The following is a 20,899-nucleotide window of genomic DNA, read 5'->3' on the forward strand; positions in this document are numbered from 1 at the left end:
CAATATACAGACTTGATATACTCCTTTCCCAATTTGAAACCAGTCTGTTGTTCCAGGTCGGGTTCTAACTGTTGCTTCTTGACCTGCGTACAGATTTCTCAGGAGGCAGGTAAGGTGGTCTGGTGCTCCCATCTCTTGAAATTTTCCAGTCTGTTGTGATCCACACAGTCAAAGGCTTTGGAGTACTCATTAAAGCAAAAGTACATGGTTTTCTAGCACTCTCTTGCTTTTTCAATGATCTAATGGATGTTGGCAATTTCATCTCTGGTTCCTCTGCCTTTTTTAAATCCAGCTTGAACATCTGTAAGTTCTCAGTTCACGTACTGTTAAAGCCTGGCTTGAAGAATTTTAAGCATTACTTTGCTAGAGTGTGAGATGAGTGCAATTGTGAGGTGGTTTGAGCATTCTTTGGCATTGCCTTTCTTTGGAATTGGAATGAAAACTGACCTTTTCCAGTCCTATGGCCACTGTTGGGTTTTTCAAATTTGCTGGCATATTGAGTGAAGCCCTTTCACAGCATCATCTTTTAGGAACTGAAATAGCTCAGCTGGAATTCCATCACCTCCACTAGCTTTGTTCGTAGTGATGCTTCCTAAGGCCCACTTGACTTCACATTCCAGGATGTCTGGCTCTAGGTAAGTGATCACACCATCGTGGTTATCTGGGTCATGAAGATCTTTTTTTGTATAGTTCTTCTGTATATTCTTGCCACCTCTTCTTAATATCTTCAGCTTCTGTTAGGTCCATACCATTTCTGTCCTTTATTGTGCCCATGTTTGCATGAAATGTTCCCTTGGTATCTCTAATTTTCTTGAAGAGATCTCTAGTCTTTCCCATTCTGTTGTTTCCTCTATTTCCTTGCATTGATCACTGAGGAAGGCTTTCTTATCTCTCCTTGCTATTCTTTGGAACTCTGCATTCACATGAGTATATCTTTCCTTTTCTCCTTTGTCTTTAGCTTCTCTTCTTTTCTCAGCTATTTGTAAGGCCTCCTCGGACAACCATTTTCTCTTTTTGCACTTCTTGGGGATGGTCTTGATCACTACCTCCTGTACAATGTCACGAACCCCCATCCATACTTCTTCAGGCACTCTGTCTATCCGATCTAATACCTTGAATCTATTCATCCCTCTACTGAGTTCTTTATGTGCCTGATCACAATGAATCATCAATAACACTATAGAGTGGATATTATTTTTACCCTGTTTGTAGAAATGAGAATATAAGAACTAAGGAGATGAGTGACTTGCCCCAAATCGCACCAGATCTGAAATTTAAACACAAGCTATCTGATTCTGATTCTAGATCCTGCGTTCTTAAAGGCACCGTGTGTGTGTGTGTGTGTGTGTGTGTGTGTGTGTGCACGCGCGCTCAGTCGTGTCCAACTCTTTGCGACCCTATGGACTGACTGTAGCCCACTGGGCTCCTCTGTCCATGGGATTGTCCAGGCAAGAATATTGAAGTGTGTTTCCGTTTCCTCTCCACAAAGGCCCCATGTACTAACCAGATAAAATAAAAATTTGATATTGATAAATGAATAAAACTTCCTTTTATATCTCACTGTTTTATCTTTGTTCCAATTTCTTACCTATAACACCTTCCAAATTATACATGATAAAAATATACATTCGTAACTTTTTGTATATCATGTGCTAATTCATAAATCAAACTTCACTTTCTTTCCCTTGTTCCAGGAATAATGATGAATAACTTTGACCTGACCATTATATTTGTTTCATTTCAAGTGAAAGAAGCTGTTGGGTTCGAAATAGTATAGAGCCCTCTTAATTAGTAATTGGTCTGTTAATTTTAAAAGTTTTTAAAGCAGAGAATCATAAACATATTTTCTGTACCTCTAGTAATATATATTTAACTCTACATATGACTATGGGGATTTCACACATTTTTTATGAAAAGCCAAGAGTGTTTCTCTTTGTGTATGTTTTTACTATATTGATTACAGTCCCATTTTATCTTACATGCAGCACACCCATACGACTACCAGGTTCAGGTTTTTTATTTTTATTTTTTTTAACAGTAGGACTGACTTAGGCACTTAGATGCATTCTGAGTTGCGAATTTTTCAGGCACATTATCATTTTCTTCTTGAATCTTTGTGGTTGTTTCACCCCTACTTGACAGAAATTGATGTCAGGGCTTTATCTTTATGAATCTGTTTATGCAGTCTTTAAAATTATTCAATTTAATTTTTAAATAAACTATTCCATTATTCATTCAAATATCACTGGTTTATAGATGTTTTATTAGCATGTATAAGTTGCAGTGACAGTTACAACTGGTCTGAACAGATTTAGGACCAAAACAAAACTGACCCTTGGCAAAGTGCAACTCAGCTATTGGGAGTGGAAGTTCCAGAGTATAGTCTATTCCGCATAATTTGTTCCTGTTTAGTCAGTAAGTCATATCTGACACTTTTGCAACCCCATGGACTGTAGCCTACCAAGCTCCTCTGTTTGTGGGATTTCCCAAGCAAGAATGGTGGAGGGAGTTGCCATTTCCTTCTCCAGGGGATCTTCCCAACCCAGGGATCGAACCCGAGTCTCCTGCATTGGCAGGCGAATTCTTCACCACTGAGCCACCTGAGAAGCCCATTCCCCATATATTCACTGTACTTTAGACATTTCACTATACGAAGGAAACAGCATCAGTGACTCAATTATAAGTTAGAAGTAAAGCTTGAATAGGATTAGCAATCAGTGAAATAAATTTTCAAAGTCTACATAATACTTAAAAAAAATTTATGTCTGTATAGAACATTCACTATCCTGTGATAAACCATCATGGAAAAAATATGAAAAAGAATACAAACATACACAAACACACACACACACACACAAATATATATATATCAGAATCACTTTGCCATACAGCAGAAACTAATGCAGTGTTGTAAATCAACCATACTTCAATAAAATAAATTTTAAAAATAAATAAAAATAATATAAAACCCTTAATGGGCCAAGAAATAAGAAAGTTAGTTATTTAAATAATAATTTATAATTATTTCCTTCTTTCTTCTCTGATATGTATGTATATGTTTGTTATATAAAGAAATGCTTTCAACTTATACAATTAGAGGGGCTTCTTTGGTGTCTCAGACAGTAAAGAATCTGGGAGGGATCTTAGAAAGATCCAGGCTAGTTCTCTGATTTTTCAGGGGGAGACCCTGATTGTTCCAATGGATACAGTATCTCCTAGAAGAAAAGCCATGGTTGGTTTTGGAAACCATCACAAAATGTAAACTATTGAATAAAAAGAAAAACTGGTGCAATTTGAGGAATACAGCAACTTGACTTGGTTGTCTAGATAATTACCTCTATTCTATTGCTTTCACATTTGTAAGCTATCTTTGAGTTTCATGTAGAATTATGAAGAGTGGCTTTTGTGCTACTTCCAGTTATTTTCCTCCAGTTAGAATAAATTAATGCCCAAAGCAAGTGACACATCAAATGATTCACTGAGTCAGAAGACTGGAGAATTATTACATCTTCTGCCTTTGAGCAGGGATGTATTTAGCCTATTGCATTGTTATCAATTTAAATTTGCTTCAAAATATATAGGGAGAAGAGCTATAGCTTGACTATACTAATGCCATCCCCAAAAAAATTTTGTCAAGAATTGGATGCAATGTCTTTACCCTCTACATCAAATAATCTCTTTCATCATTTTGAATCACTAATTGATGTTGACATCAGTTTTCTCAAACCCATTCTGATTTTACCATTGGGCACCTTGACTTTCTTGAAGTGAAATAATGCTTGTTTACTTTGTTTATATTTACCTTGTTCCTATAGTTATCTTTTAAGATTTTTGAATGATTTTTTCCTTGAAGAATTCTCCATTTCTGTGACTTTTCACAGGTGCCTTTTATAATTTCGCTTTAACTGTGTTTATTACTTAGTCATTGATAAGCATTTACTACTGGTTAAAATTAAACTAATTTTTGAATAATGTAATTATAATAAAATTTAACATTCTTTAATAAAAAGAAATTCTCCATTACTGAATAACATGTTGATAGAAACCCAAACACAGGACCTCAGCAAATAATGTTATATTAATTAAATATACATAATTTTGTTTTACATTGTGTTAGTCATTTGACTAAATAGATTTATTTGCCAATTTTTTTTATAATTTGCAGCTTACGGTAGTTTAGAAATTTAGATACCCTACCTAGAGTATAAGCTTTTTTCTGACCCCTACACATGTTCAAATCTTTCCCCTTTATCATACCAGTAGTGTAATTTCAAAGTTTTACCACAGAAGTAGTGACCATAAAAACAAATTTTCTATAATTGAATTGGTTGATACATGCCTAGCCTAGGAGTTACATTTAATGTTATTTCTAAGTGTATTTGTTGTTGTTTCCTTAACTTATCTCTAACTCCAGCTTTTCTGGGCCTTTGGTTTATGATGAGTAAAGTAACTTGGAAGCAAACTAGATTGTTACCATAGCAACCAACATTGGGTAGACTTTCTGGAGATGGTGAAATAGACTGGAAGGAGATGAAGGGGTAAAGGAAGATGTTGAAAGAACCAGGTGCTTTGAAAAGTGGTGGATTTACCAAAAGAACCGGTTATTTTTGGTTTGATTTATAAAACTGCACTTTACTCCACTGTTTATCAGACTGAAAATCCAGATTTTCTATTTAAAGGTAGCAATCCAAATTTGGTTGTCATTTAAATAGGGCCCAGAAAATTATACTTGCATTTTCTTAAGTGTTAAATATAAATGTTTCCATTATAAGGATAGCATGCAAAGTAAAATGTTTTTTTATTGCTTGGTCACTCTTTTTACGAAAAGATTCGTTTGATCATGTGCACCATAAAAAGACTCAACTGTGGTTTTATGCTCAGTAGGGTTATTTATTGCACTCAAAGATGATTTCAGGCTGTTAGCTTAAGACTTTCCTTTAAAGTAGCTTTAATATAAACTTAACCTTTAGTGTTTATTATCACGATCTAAGATTTCACCAGTTAAATGAAAATTTTACTGAGCATTATTTGGTATACTTAAAAATTGAATTATTTTATTTTGAAAATTGAATAGGTGTGGAAATAGCCGCTGTATGAGTCACCGCGTCATATTTCATATTTTGTGTTTTTGTCTGAAAAAAACACTACCAATCAGGCAAAGCCCCGCTCCCCTGAAATTTCTTTAAAATGACTCCCTGAATGTGCATGGCTCTGTATAGCTTGCCTTCTGTTTATTGAAATAGCAGCCCATGTATCTTTCTGTGTTTCAGCAATCCATGTGTGGTTAGTCTTGGCGAGTTTGTGACAAACGAATGTGATGGTTAGGTTTAGATTTCATGCCTCATTGAAGCCTCTTGTTATGAGCCAAAAACTGATGATAACTTCTTATGTGTGATAAACTTTTAACTGTTACATAATTTTAAAATCATAAAACTAAAAGAAAAGTCCTGAGTTTATAACAGTAGGGAGACTTTTTCAATAGTAAAAGTGTCTGGTTTCTTAGCCAATTCCACTCTGGATAATTTGCTTTTTATTAGCCTGAATATTGCTTTTGTTTTCACTTGAAGACCTTTGCTTTCACGAAAGCAACAGTATTGTAGCATTGAATTACATAATGTACTTGTTTTCTGAATTCTTATGTAATACTGACATTTGCTTGTAAGGATGAGTTTTCAGTTCTGTTTTTATTTTAAAGTTACTTTTCAATTTTTCAGTCATTTGCTTTTTTCTGAGTATATATAAGAAATCATCCATTACTTTTTAAAAAGTGTTTTAATAAGACATAAAATTAGAGAATTATAAAATAGACTTGTTTTCTCACCAATAATTTATTTTAAAATGTATTCATAATTTTCAGTGAATATATTCTGATTTTTCTTCAGATTTGTAAGTTTTATGCATTGAGACCATTTTGAGGAAATGTGTTAAATTATTAGCCATTAGAATATAAACTGTTAACTTTATTGTCAAAACATCTTAAAATTTTATGTCCTGAATACAAAGTTTGATTTAAACTTTCAATTTTCTAGGGTAACAGTACAGTGATTAAGTAGTAGATTAAGTTTATTAGAACAACATGGAAAGAAATGTATATTACTGTTTAAGAAGGTCATACCGGATGAGTTTTTCAGAAGCATAATAAATAGAGATGCATTTGAGAATACATTTCTGAAAGGGAATGTTAAACCAATTCCATGGCATTTCTCACAAATGTTTTTTAAGTTAACAATGTAAGTAAATATGTGAAATAAACATAATCATATATCCTAAAACTATTAATGTTACACTAAAATTTTCATGTCAGTTCATGGAAGATATTTAAACCTACAGAGAGAGAAAAACATGGCACAATGATTAAATAAAGTATTAAATAATTACAGATATATTTAGTAACGTACAATGAAAACGTTCGGTATTTATTTCGTCCTGCTAGCTCAGCTCTTGGGCTGTGGAAATAGCGTATGTGTTTGCAGCCTGACGTTTTCATGCTCCAGCTATCTGATTCTGAGTTATTTTTGAGTCAGTTATTTGGCAAGTAATTTTTGACTAATAAAAATAAAACAATAATAGTACTTACCTTGTAGACTCTTGCTGAATAAACATCAGCTGTCACCATTATTATCCACCAGTATTACTATCGCTACTCTTATTATTCTAGTATGAAAAGACATAGTTTCTATACGATAGCTTTACAGAATAATTTATCCTTGCTATTGCTGTAAGACTAGTTCCTTTCATAGATGCTGGGTATTTTCATAATTATCATATTTTTCTGATTACAAAAAAAATGCATGTTCACTTTTTCTGTGACATACATTTTTCCCCACAGAACAATGTTTTATAAATATTTTTCCAAATAAACATTTACAGATCTACCCAAATATTTTTTTAAGTACATATTTTATGTTTATATTGCAGCATTTTTTAACAATATCTCTGTTGATATGCATTTATGGCCACACTCTTTGATTGTTATCAGAACATTGCAGTGCCCTTTGTGATCTTTCTTTATATTTTTGTGTAAATGTAGTTTTTCTTTAGATGTCTATGTTGTCTTGCTAGATTATAGAATATGTACATTTAAACTACAAATTGATAGGTTCAGCAAAAACTTCTTGCCAAAAATATTGTATTGTTTTTACTTACTGCTCATTTCCTCAACCCATTACTGATACTTGGTGCTAGTAATCTTTTACTGTTTTGTATTTAATTAAGTAAACATTGCTTTTATTGCATTAATTTTTATCTTAAACATTCATGAGGCAAGTAGCATTTTTTGTATTTGATGGTTAAATTCTATTTTAATTGTATATTCATTCCCTTTCTCCCAGTTTATCTTTTATTGATTTATATATATAGTCCCGTTATACACCTTGTGGGATCTTAGTTCCTTACCAGGGACTGAACCTAGGTCCTCAGTAGTGAAACTAACAGGGAATTCTCTATTGACTTTTATTTTTTTAGAGGGCTTTTATTCACATATGTTTTATCTTCTCTGGGTAGCAGATATTCTTTCATGGACTGTTTTATACCTTTGCTTTTAGCATATTTTCTTATGAGAAGTTTATGTGTTTTGTCAGATCTGTTAGACATTTTCTTGACAGTTTATGCCATTTATATTATTTTTAGCAGTCTTCCTAATTCCAAGATTATAACATAGTCCCCCATGTTTCCTTTTAATAATCTGATAATTTTATACATTTAAATTTTTCATATCTCTGGAGTTCATTTTTAAGTGAATGATTAGAGTTTATTTTCTCCCAACTATGTAGTCTAACTTCTAATAACCTCTTACTGAAAAACTCCAGAATTATTACTATTATTATTTATATCATTATCATTATTGGACACTTATAACCAGCACAATAGTAAGTGCCTTGTATATAATCTACCTTTTAAGTCCTCTTTTAATTTAATTTTTTATTTTTGGCTTCATTGAGTCTTAGTTGCAGCACCTGGAATCTTCATTGCAGCACGTAGAATGTTTCTTTGTGGTTTGTGGGCTTCTCTCTAGTAGTAGCACTGTCTCAGTAGTTGCGATACCTAGATTCAGTTCCTCAGCGGCATGTGGGATCCTAGTTACCCAACCAGGGATCAAACCCACATCCTCTGCATTAGACTCTCAGTCACTGAACCACCAGGGAAATCCCTGCCCTTTAATTCTTATCATTAAAATAACCTTCTGAGGTTGGTTCTCTACTATATCCATTTTACAGATGGAGAAGCCACAGTGCAGAGAGCTCACGAATGTGCCAGAGGTCATATGATAGGAAGTGGTAGGGTCAGGAGCCAGAATTTGGAGCAAACAGCCTAGTTCCAAAACCTACACATCCGTCACTGTTACTCAATTTAAAGTTAGGTGGCTTCCTCGTGGGCTTCGCTGGTGGCTCAGCTGGTAAAGAATCTGCCCGCAATGCAGGATGCCTGGGTTCAGTCCCTGTGTTGGGAAGACCCCCTGGAGGATGGAACAGTGACCCCCACCAGTATTCCGGCCTCCTTGTGCCGCATGCACCATTCCAGTGTTAACAGTCGTCTGTGCGCCATCCTTCAGCTTCATCTACTGTCTTCACCTTGACCGTGCCTATGCCCTCCCTTGCTCCCCGTCTTCCTGTCTACATTGCTGCCTGACCAGCAGGTTGTAAGAACATCCCTGTCCTCTGTGTTTTATGTCCTTCATTCCTTTAGCAAGGATAGAGTAATAACTCTGAGTCTGAGGGGCAGTTTGGCAGAATATGACCGATGTGCCACAGAATTCCAGAACAGAAATTTCTGTTCTTCCTGACAACAACAAGAGGGACAGTTTGTGAATCTGAACAGCACAATGAGGTGCTTTTTGTGTTTCTAATATTAATTGAATAATTACCACACACCAGGCTCAAATATCATATGAGAATATTACTAAAATTAAAATTTTATGCTATATTGATGTTGCTTTTCAGAATGAAACTTTTTATGACTGAGTAGTATTCCATTATATATATATATATATATATATATATAATACACATAAGTATATTATGCATAATATGTACATAAATAAATATATGTGTGTGTCTGAGCTTCCCTGGTGGCTCAGAGTAAAGAATCTTCCTGCAATGTGGGAGACCAGGTTTCAACCTCTGGGTCATAGGGAAGATCCCCTGGAGAAGGGAATGGCTACCCACCCTAGTATTCTTGCCTTGAGAATTCCATGGACAGAGAAGCCTGGCTTATATTTATATATGCACATGTGTGTGTGTGTGTCTACATAAAATTCGTAAGATTATATGAAAAATGCAAACTGTTTGGCCAACCATATATATTATATATATGTCTGTGTATATATATATATATATATGTGAGTATATGTATATATATATCTTATCACATCTTTTCAATTCATCTATTGATGGACACTTACTATATGAAGTACATTAAAATGTTGAGATCTTCATAAGGAGTGATTGATATGAATACTTTTTTTTTGTTTCCTGAAGCTTTTTATTTAAAAAAAAAATAATGTTTATCTTTTTGTCTCCAAAGCCTGCAGGGTCTAGCAGTAAAAAAATGTGCTATGAACACAAAAATAGCAAAAAGATATGGCAAATTTGGGCAAAATTTGAAATAGAAATGTGATCCGAATGTTACTTTACTATCAGCCTAGCGACGCTTTGGTCCACTTTTTCAAAAAAGCCCAGTTTCTCTTCCTGTGCCTCCAGCCTCAGGCCTTTCTCAGCCAACCTCCTGTGTTTGATGTCTCAGTCTTCAGGAACCAGCATCACTGTGGACATTGCCGTGATGGGAGAGGCTCACGGCCTCATCACTGACCTCCTGGCAGACCCGTCTCTGCCCCCCAACGTGTGCACGTCATTGAGGGCAGTGAGCAACCTCCTCAGCACGCAACTCACCATCCAGGCCATTCACAAGCCCAGGGTGAACCCCATCGTGTCCTTCAGTGAAAACTACACCTGCTCTGATTCTGAAGAAAGCTCTGAAAAAGACAAGCTGGCTATTCCCAAGGTAGGTGTTAATGACATGCTCCTGAAAGGGTGAAACTGTTTCTCCTAGACCTTTTCCTTATCACTCCACGCCCACCCAGGGGTTCATATCAGTGAGCCCCTCCCCACCAAGAAGTCTTACCTGATGGTAAAGAATCTGCCTGCAGTGTGGGAGACCTGGGTTCAATCCCTGGGTCAGAAAGTTCCCCTGGAGAAGGGAATGGCAACCCACTCCAGTATTCTTGCCTGGAAAATTCCATGGACAGAGGAGCCTGGTGGGCTAAGTACATGGGGTTGCAAAGAGCTAGATATAACTCAGTGACTAATGCTTTCACTTTCTTTCCCCTAAGAAGTGTTTGTCAATCATGGTGACCAAAGTAATAAAAAAGTAAACATGAAAACTTCCATCCTTATACGTGATAGCTTTCTATAAACAAAAAGATTTACATTAACTTTTTTTATTCATGTGTTCAGATTTTTTCTTCTCTATATATCAGGACTTAGTCTGTGGGATAAAAATAATAGCAGTGGGAAAGAAAAGCAGGCAAAACCCCCTGCTCCCACTTATGTGGATTCTGTTGAAAATTCACTGCCTTCTAAAATGTGAGATTCCTTTCCTCTTTGATTTTTTAGTATGGTAGCCTTCACGGTACCCTCAGGTCTTTCCCAAACCCAACAAGTTTTTAACTTAGAAGAACTTATTTGATTTTCGATTATTTAAAGTAGAAGTTGGCCTTAGTGATTCATGTATTTTCTTCTTTTTACATGTAAGATATGAGAGTTTTACAAAAGTGAGCTGTAGGGAGTAGGGTTCTACCTCCAGTTTAGACTTCAGTGTTAGTTGAAAACAAGTCATGTTAAGGACCAAAAAAAAAAAAAAAAGGAAAAGAAGCCGAATTTCAGTGGTCTCAGGTATATCCAACACAGTTCTTTATTTGGTAAATAAGCAGCTGTGCCCTGGAGCTCATGGTCAGTCAGTAACATCTGTGTTCTTGCTATTGTGGGTCTCTGGACTCAGGACTATCCTTCAGATAACTTTGTCAATTAGGTGTTTTTAAGTTTCCTTGGAACATCTACTTCTCTGAGAAAGATAGGGCTAAGCATGATATGAAAGTAAATGGATGTAGAGAGAGAAACTGATTCCCTTGTGTCTCAAAATAGGCACAGAGTCAGTGACAGATTTACAGACAAGAATCCTGATATTTACATCGCTTGACATTTTCTCTTCCTGTTGAATTCCCTCCTAAGGTATATATCTTTAAGAGATTTTGGAAACTATTTAATATCAGAGTTCTCCTTGAATCCCAAAGTGCCATATACTTAATTCTCAAAGCTTTTACTGTCTTCAGGAAGAGCAGACTCTTTGTTAAACTCTGCTTGCACAATTGTTCTTCTCAGAGTCACCAGTCGCAAATAAAATGATGAGCTCCTACCTCATCACTATTGCTGTATTTGTATTAGATTACCTTCCCTTTCATTTTTAACGTTAAGACTCTTTGGAGGGTCATTGTTCATGCTGGTGAACTCAAAATCATGCCTGAGTGCTGAGAGTGTCACGAATCCCACTTAGGCTAAGGTAGAAGAAGAAATGACAAAGAGGGGAATCGCAGATCGACTAGCAGAGTCTTCTGTTAAGAGGCGTTCATCCTCACAGTGCACCAGACGTGGAGGGGAACCCCCAGTTCCAGGGACTCAGGTTCCTGGAGGACTTCTACCCTCCCTCCCAAAGACCTGGTTATGGACTAAACTTGAGCTGGTCAAGGAGGAGGCCTAGTCAGCAGACTGCTTTTCCTTTGGGACCAGGGAAAAGAGTGGAGGGCAGGCTGGGGAGACTTGGGCGCATTCTCCTCCCTGGGAGGGACTGGGGAGAAGGATGGTTTGCCTGGTGAAGCACCCCCACTTCCTCTTTGCTCTCCTTCACTTTCTTGGGGCACCTTTCCCCATCTCTTCACACCCACTCCTGGTCTGTCCCAGGCGCCTCTTCTGTATCAGGTTTATTGGTTGTATGTAGAAATTATACTTTCCTTTCAAAAAAAAAGATGTTTGTCCTGATGACATCACCCAAATGCCTGTCTGTCTTAAGTCATATTAACCACGAGAAGTGGTACATCTTGTGAGTTACACTCTTACCCTTAGATCCCGTCGTTTCTAAATCAAGGATTAAATCAATTAAATCAGTAAACACTTTGGTATAACAACAGTTGTGCTAGTTAATAGAAATACAGCTCATAATAAGTTATATATTAATATTTATAAGTATGTAAGCCCTATTGGATGAATATGACAATAAAATTAGCCCCAAAAGTAAATGACTCTCATTTCCCATAATCCCATTTTTATATAATCATTGAAATGAAGGTCCCAAAATGTTATTTTTATAATATTCATTGATTTTGGCCAGAGTTCCTTATTGAATTTCTGAGTGCCCAAATTTTAGAGGTATGATATTCAACCAATATAGTTTAATATATTCATTGCTAATTAAAAACTCATTTTCTTTCATTATATTACATAGAAGTTAGTGATAGGAAATATGCTTGGTAATAAAATCAATGTTCCTTCTTCCCAGCGCCTGAGGAGGAGCTTGCCCCCCGGTTTGCTGAGACGAGTTTCATCAACTTGGACCACCACCACTTCTGCCACAGGTCTGCCCACTTTGGAGCCTGCCCCTGTCCGGAGGGACCGAAGTGCCAGCATCAAGCTGCATGAAGCACCTTCATCCAGGTTAGGTGATGTTCCTATTGGGTTCATGTTTCTGGGAGAAGTTCCTTATCAAAAATTAATTATAAATTACAGGGGATTATAAAACAGAAATAGACTCATAGAGTTAGAAAATGAACTTATGGTTTCCATGGGGGAGGGAAGGATGGAAGGAAGGGACAGTTAGGGAGTTTCAGAGGACAGGTACACACTGCCGTGCTTAAGATGGATCACTCACAGGGTCCTACTGCATGCACAAGAAACTCTGCTCAGTGTTATGTGGCAGCCTGGATGGGAAGGGAGCGTGGGGAAGAGTGGATACGAGTATATGCATGGCTGAGTTCCTTTGCTGTGCACCTAAACTATTACAACATTGTTAACTGGCTATACCGCAGTACAAAATGAAAAGTTAAAAAAAAAAAAAAAAAATATATATATATATATATATAAAGTAAAATATAGTAGCATCCAAAGTGATTGTTTACTTAATTATGAAAAATGATCATTAATAAAGATTTATAATATATGGCAAAAAAAAATTACAGGGGAAGGGAGGCCCTACAGATTATATAGTGGTTTGAGGCCAGCTTTGAAAATGAAAAAAGTGTTTGGTTTAAATCCAGAGCAGTATAAGGATTGATATCAGATAATTATGCTTAAATGGTATTGTATGGCCTTAAGTACAAATGGGGACAGTGACTTGAAGTGATGTCTGCTACTGCAAATTTGGATGGTAGAGTTGAACCCAGAATAAAGACAGACTAGATTTTACCTGGACTGAGGTCTGTGTTGGATTCTTACATCAAAGGTATCCAACCTAACATTTGCAAATGATTGTTAGATTTCCCCCAGTTCACCAGACCACCTCTCCTGGCATTATTTGAAGGGCAGAAAATCAGATCAACGGTAGATCATTCTAAGAGCAACTAAATATGTTCAAACAGTTTTTAACTTAAACTTTATTTAGACAGTGAACAGGTTGGTGGTTGTTAGACGCAGAGGTCAAGGGTAGCCAAAATGAGTGAAAGGGATCAAAACTTGTTGTTATAAAATAAGTAAGTTGTGAGAATATACAGCACGCTGACTATAGTTAATGATACTGTATTGTATATTTGAAAGTTTCTAAGAGAATAGATGTTAAAAGTCTTCACCAGAAGAAAAAAAAAATGTACAAATATGTGTGTTGAGACCCCATGGACTGTCCATGGCATTCTGTAGGCCAGAATACTTGAGCAGGTAGCCATTCCCTTCTCCAGGGGATCTTCCCAACCCAGGTCTCCCGCATTGCAGGTGGATTCTTTACCATCTAAGCCACCAGATGGATATTAACTAGACTTATTGCGCTTCCCAGATAGCTCAGCTGGTAAAGAATCTGCCTGCAATGCAGAGACCCCAATTCAATTCCTGAGTTGGGAAGTTCCCCTGGAGAAGGGATAGGCTATCCACTCCAATATTCTTGGGCTTCCCTGGTGGCTCAGATGGTGAAGAATCCACCTGCAATGCAGGAGACCTGGGTTTGATCCCTGGGTTGGGAAGATCCCTGGAGGAGGAAATGGTAACCCACTCCAGCATTCTGGCCCGGAGAATCCCCATGAACAGAGGAGCCTGGTGAGTTACAGTCCATGGGGTCACAGAGTCAGATGCAACTGAGCAACTGAGCATACAGCGCATTGTGGTGATCCTTTCACAGTATATACAAATATCAAATCATTATGTTAGGTGCCTAAAACAAATATCATGTTATATTTTGATTGCTCCTCAATACAAATAAATAGAATACAATTTACTTAGAATATTAATTCTAATTTTACAACGTGGTTGAAAAATCAGAATTACCAAAGCTAAGGAAAAGATAATACTAAGATCTAGAAAGAGTTTTGAAGAAAACATCATCATGAGAGAAATTCTTTCAGAGAAAGCTACTGAATCTGTCCTTTTCTATTTGGCATAGAAATAGCATACTTTATGTGAATAATAATTATGAGAACATTTACCATATACGATTTCAGGTTTTTGAAACATTTACATCAGTTTTATTAATGATCTAATGACTGAAAAATTACCACATCTTTATTGAACTATGTGATGACAATATTATAAGTGATTTTCTTTTGACTTTGGCTTTGAATATAAAGCCCCATTCTGAAATTGGCAGAGAAATGGAAACCTTTCAAATCCTAAGAATTTTTAATGACTGCTAACTTTTCTTGCTTTCTTACTTAAAAACAGAATTGGTTTCTTTCATGTTAAATATTACTGATGGTTTAATAAACCTATAGAATCAGAAGCAAGCATGAATGATTCTTTCTTTACATGAATTGACATAATTCCACTCTGTCTTATCACCTGGATGTTTGCGAAACTTCAAAACATCACCATAGGAGGATGTTAATCTGTTTCGTGAACATTTCCTGAAGTTCAAAATTATAAGTCACTAATTGTATTTTCCCATGAAAATATTGACTGTTGTTGACTTTTACACCAACAAATACTGATAAGCGGTAGGAAATTATAGTTATGTAATTGTTGCTTAAAAACATGAATTTTATGTTTTTGGTATATATCTTTAGAGAGGTTGTCTATTTTACCAGGGCACCTTGTCAAGATTCCTGTCATAGTATAGTTCATGCTCCTTTATTTACTATCCATAGAATGATTCTATCAAAAATTCATTCAAGCTTTCTTAAATGTCTCCTTTCTTTTTGTTATTATTTGTTACTTCTCATCAAATTTCATTTCTCCTACTCCTCTCTTCTCTTAGTTAAATGAGATTAGAGGCTGAAATTGAAATCAACATGAGGAAGAGGCTTTCAAAAACGTTTATGAGCTTAACTCCTAAGGATTTTGTCATTCTGTTTTATGAAATAAATGCTCCTTCTCAACTATTTTCAAAATAGAAAAGGAATGGCATACAATCCCACTCGTTCCCTTTGTCCTAGAAGTACTCATAGATGTCCTGCCTAGGTATGCTTTTTCCACTAACTTACTCTTCCTTAATTTCACTATCCTATTAAAAATCCTGATATAACGTCTGAGAGTAATACAACTTTTTCACCATTATAAAAACATATTAATAAGATTCATTCTGAAGAGAATTTAGCCCTTTAAGGGAAAACCATATGTCCGTAAGCAGCAATGGTACCACCATTAAACACAGCTAGTTTCGGTTGACTCATCCTTTGTTGTGGGTGAAAATAGTGAAAAGATGGCCTCAGAACATCTCCAGCCCTACTAATAAACCAAAGTTAAAACCTTCTTCAGTTAGAAGACCTGTTGCTAAAACTGACTGATTTCAAAACTGACTTGAGTTTTAATCTTTGAAGCTTCTTCCCTGTCAGTCCTTTTATTTCTTCCTTTCCATGTCTGTCTTTTTATTGAGGCTCTTTGAGGACTGCAGTGATCAAAAGAAGAACAAGAGTAGGAAGTGAAAAGTAGAAACAGTCCTCAACTTATGTTCCTTTAGGTACATAGCTGGGTGATTTACTCCTGGGTGGTTTTAAATCCAGCTGAGTCAAAAGACACTGGACTGAGAGTCTGAAGGATCTTGACCCCACCACTCAGAGATGTGTAGCCAGAGCCTTGGTACCCACCAGAAGGAATTCTTCAGGAAAGCGGGAATGATGAGACAAGTGGAATAAAATTAAGTGGAAGAATACCAATAGGTGCTTTATTTTTTAAAAAAGTAAGCTTGAGAGAAACTTTAAGTCTGAAATGAATCATAACCTAAGCCTTCCACATTGGCCATGGAAATGACAGCAGGCGGTAAACTTGGTAAAAGAAACTGTTAGGACCTGGTAAGACTTTTAGGACCTAGGATGAAGTTTTTATGAGTAAAACTAAGGTGATAAAATCCACTTTTGTAGAGGAGGGTTGAGGTCTTCCACAGCAAACACATAGATAGTTTTTGCATGCTGTGTTAGTGTGGGAAGGCCAAGTAGATGTTCCCCTAAGCCATTTTTCTCACTGGAATTCAAATCATTACATATTAATAAGATCTAAATAGGAATCACAAAGGCAAAGATCAATAGACAGCTGAAAACTATTGAAGACTCACACAAAGGAATACATTTGAAAGTACCTGTAAATTATAAAGTGTGTATATATGTGTATATATGAACATACATACACATATACACACATATATATTGATTTATCATTTTTATTGACAATATCTCATAAGGAATTAATATTTATTGTATTAAGAAAGGATATATGGCTAGGATTTTATTTATCTTGAAGTTCATTAACTTCCCACACATTAAAGATGCTCCATTATTGCACTTTATGAAATTTCTCAAAGTCAGCCTATCTTAAATGTTTTTGTTAAAGAAATATAAAATAGAAGCAGACAGTTTTGAGCTAGTTTTAATAATATAGAGGGCTTCCCTGGTGGCTCAGATGGTAAAGAAATCTGCCTGCAATGCAGGAGAACCAGGTTCAGTCCCTGGATCAGGAAGATCTCCTGGAGAAGGGAATGGCTACCCACTCCAATATTCTTGCCTAGAGAATTCCATGGACAAAGGAGCCTGGCAGGCTATAATCTATGGGGTCACAGAAACTCAGACGCGACTGAGTGACTAACACACTTTTAATAATATAACTCTTTAAAGTATTAAAAAATAAATTCAGTTAATGTTAAGGTCTTTTTGGAAGCCTACATAGAAAAGTCACAATCTGTTTATTATATACAGTGTGCTGAGAAGACAGGTAGGCCACATAAACATTACATACAATGTCTTCACAGTAAGTCTCATACATCAATCAATCCCACAAAAGTAATTGACAGGGAATAGTGGTATCAGGAAATAGTTGATATAGTTATCTATCTCAGATTCAAAGTTTTCTTTGATATTATTGTTTCAGAAATCCAGACATTTGTGAATTGCCTAGAATGAGATTTCCAAGAAGGATATGAAACAAATATTATCTTGTAGGCTATCCTTAATTGTATTTGATAATTGCTGGAACTCATTCCACTTTTCAAATGCTTTTTAAAGTAAAGAGAAAAGATGAAATTTTAAAATACCTGGGTCAACAGTTGAAGAAAAATCTCTCTGAAAAGGATACAAGAGATGAAATGAGGTAATTAGTAGCAGAATGTCACATAAGACTGAACACAGGTAACAGACCTTTCCCATCAGTAAATTTACTAATAATCAAAGGACAGAGGCAGTAGCCAAGCAAACGCTCAGCATCTTCCCCTTTGAGAGGTCTCAAACTGGTAGTGCAGCACACCCTAAAAGTCCTGTCATTTCACCTTAGCACGTGTTCTGGTTTGGACTTAATATGCAGAATTGTAAGCAATACACACATCATGATGCTTGCACAAAGGATGCCATTTTGGTTATAGTTCAGTTCAGTAGCTTAATTGTGTCTGACTCTTTGTGACCCCATGGACTGCAACACAGCAGGCTTCCCTGTCCATGACCAACTCCCAGAACTTGCTCAAACTCATGTCCATTGAGTCAGTGATGCCATCTAACCATTTCATCCTCTGTCGTCCCCTTCTCCTTCTGCCTTCAATCTTTCGCAGCATCAGGGTCTTCTCCAGTGAGTCAGTTCCTTGCACCAGGTGGCCAAAGTATTGGAGCTTCAGCTTCATCATCAGTCCTTCCAATGAATATTCAGGACTGATTTCATTTAGGGTGGACTGGTTGGATCTCCTTGCAGTCCAAGGGACTCTCAAGAGTCTTCTCCAACACCACAGTTCAAAAGCATCAATTCTACAGTGCTCAGCTTTCTTTATGGTCCAACTCTCACATCCATACATGACTACTGGAAAAACCATAACTTTGACTATTTTGCTTATAGAACACCTCCAAATTATACCTCATTAACTATATAGCTTACATGACAATCTCTACTCATTAACGACTCTGTAATTCCATCCATTTCATCTTTATTTACAATAAGCCACCCAGAGAGACCAGGTACATCCTGCTTACACTGCCAATCTAAGATTGGCCAAGGATCAAATTGTCCAATTACACTCACGCAAGTTACAGATTTTATGCATTACCAAGTTTACTAATGCTTGAAAACACACCGATGATAGCAAAACACAAACCAAAACATAAAGCAGATACTTTTCCTCCCATCCAAGTCCTAACCAGGCCCTGCCCTGCTTAGCTTCTGAGATCAGACAAGATCCGACGTGTTTTAGGGTGTTATGGCTGTAGACTACACACTTTTTTCCTTTGGAGCAAACCAAGACAGTCTATATGGCTTCCCGATTATTTTTTTTTCTCTCAAATTACAATAGATTCTGTTTCAGATTCAGAATGTAAGGTTTTGAGCAGTGCCTACAGATAAATTTTGGTTTGAAACCGCTCTAAAATTTATATCCATTAGTTACATGGATTTTTTGAAGTATTCTCTATCCCAACCTTCCAGATTGATTTCTGATTTATTTAAATTTATTTAAATTTATTCCAGGTTTATTTACAATAATACCTAGACAGAGCAAGGATATCCTGCTAAAAGCATTCCCTTGAGTGAAGACTCACTGTGATTACCTTTCTCCTAGTAAATAGCATCCGTGCTACCTTTAGTAGCAGGTCTATTAGTATCATTAGTATCTACAAGGGAATTTGTCTCATCATTCCATTCTTTACAGGGTATCACCAGTAAAAGAAATGGTTGGTTAAAGACCTGTTATTAACCTTTTCCTTCAAGATACTGCAAGAATACTGTCTTTGAATGATAAGTACTTGAATTTCTTAATTTAGTTACACCAAAAATAATAAATTAAGAAAGCATCATGTCATTCATACCTAATGTAAGTTCACCTGCATCTTAAAGTTAGTTTGCCATGTTTTTAGAAGATCTTTGAGGAACATGATTATGGAAATAGAATAAGAAGGTGTTGGATACTGAGTAATTGAACGAACAGTAAAGCTCTCTTTTTGTCTTGGTTAACCCGGTATCCTTGAAGAGTGTGTCCTATGACCCTGTAACTCAGACTGAATTCAGATAACCTAGTTTGTCACTTGGAAGTCAAGTGGTTCTGTCACTGAACCTGGACCATGACTCAGATTGGAATGTCTACTATGAAAATAATGGTTGGGTTCTGGTAAGGTCTGCCCCAGTAATCAAAGGATAGTTTCTTCATTTTTCTTTATACCTTGTCTTTGCAGTGCTATTAATCCAGATTCTTGGAAAAACCCAGTGATGATGACTCTCACCAAAAGCAGATCCTTCACTTCATCCTACGCTGTTTCTGCCTCTAACCATGTAAAGGCTAAAAAGCAAAATCGACCAGGTAAAGAACCTACTGAGGAAAGAGCTGACACTCACTGAGTGTGCCATCATGGAATGAACTAAGCTTTAAGTGTTGCAACACTCAGATGTGTTTGGTTTGACTCTTCTAAAAACAAAAACCCTCACTAACCAATTAGTTACTGAAATTTCCACTTTATAGGATGATGCAGATTCTTTTAAGATAGCTGCACTAAATATCCCATCTTGAACTTAAGGGATGAATATTAAATCAGTGTAACTATTGAGTAGGCAAGCTTTATCTTATTAATATAAAAGCTAATGAAGTACTTATGAAATTTCAATTTTATTTTTAGTGTCTGTTAAAAAAATATTTTCCAGAAGTATGATATTTATAAGTTCTAGGAAATGCTTCATTTACTATATACACTATAATTTTTCAAAGAAATTCTTGCTCCATGTCACTTACCTGCACACACCCCCAGTATAAAAATACAAAAAGAAGAGGTATGTAAATTCAGAGAAAATACAATTCAGGACCTTTGACAGCCCTTTGAAAAACCTCAAATATCAGCAACCAAAAAAACCCAGGAGTAACATGGGTGGGAGGTTTTCCTTCTCTTTTAAACCAGGTACAGAATGAAACTTACTGTGATTTCTCGTCTAGGATCTGCATGGGGTTTTTCAGGTTGGTGTCAATGTACCCTCTGTGCTTCTAAGTATCAGTTTTTTCTTTCCTTCAAGCGTCACTTAATAAATATGTATGGAGTGTTCACTATCCAGAGTTACTATCTGACACTGAAATAGTTTGAGGAATACGGCAGTGATGAAGCCAGACCCTATTTCTCCTTTCACAGAATTCTCACTTACATTCAAGTGGAGCGTATAAACAGATACACAATATAAGCTATTGGTGTATATGTAGTGTGCTAAAGGCTATGATAAGAAAGTGAGGGAAAACTTTCAAAGAATTAAAGAGATATAAGATCCAACATGTGGATGGA

General features: G+C 36.2%; 1 protein-coding gene across 1 annotated transcript in view; it reads left to right on the forward strand.

The window, feature by feature from the left end:
- PDE3A (phosphodiesterase 3A) overlaps positions 1 to 20,899 on the forward strand; it is a 356,553-nt gene that overhangs the window by 279,650 nt on the left and 56,004 nt on the right. Inside the window, exons 3-5 of the mRNA XM_043880675.1 lie at positions 9,742 to 9,999; positions 12,547 to 12,701; positions 19,814 to 19,938. Coding sequence (XP_043736610.1) covers positions 9,742 to 9,999; positions 12,547 to 12,701; positions 19,814 to 19,938 — 538 coding nt within the window. The remainder of the gene's footprint in view (positions 1 to 9,741; positions 10,000 to 12,546; positions 12,702 to 19,813; positions 19,939 to 20,899) is intronic.

The sequence above is a fragment of the Cervus elaphus genome, chromosome 22, assembly GCF_910594005.1.
Source record: "Cervus elaphus chromosome 22, mCerEla1.1, whole genome shotgun sequence".
NCBI classification, from domain to species: Eukaryota; Metazoa; Chordata; class Mammalia; order Artiodactyla; family Cervidae; genus Cervus; species Cervus elaphus.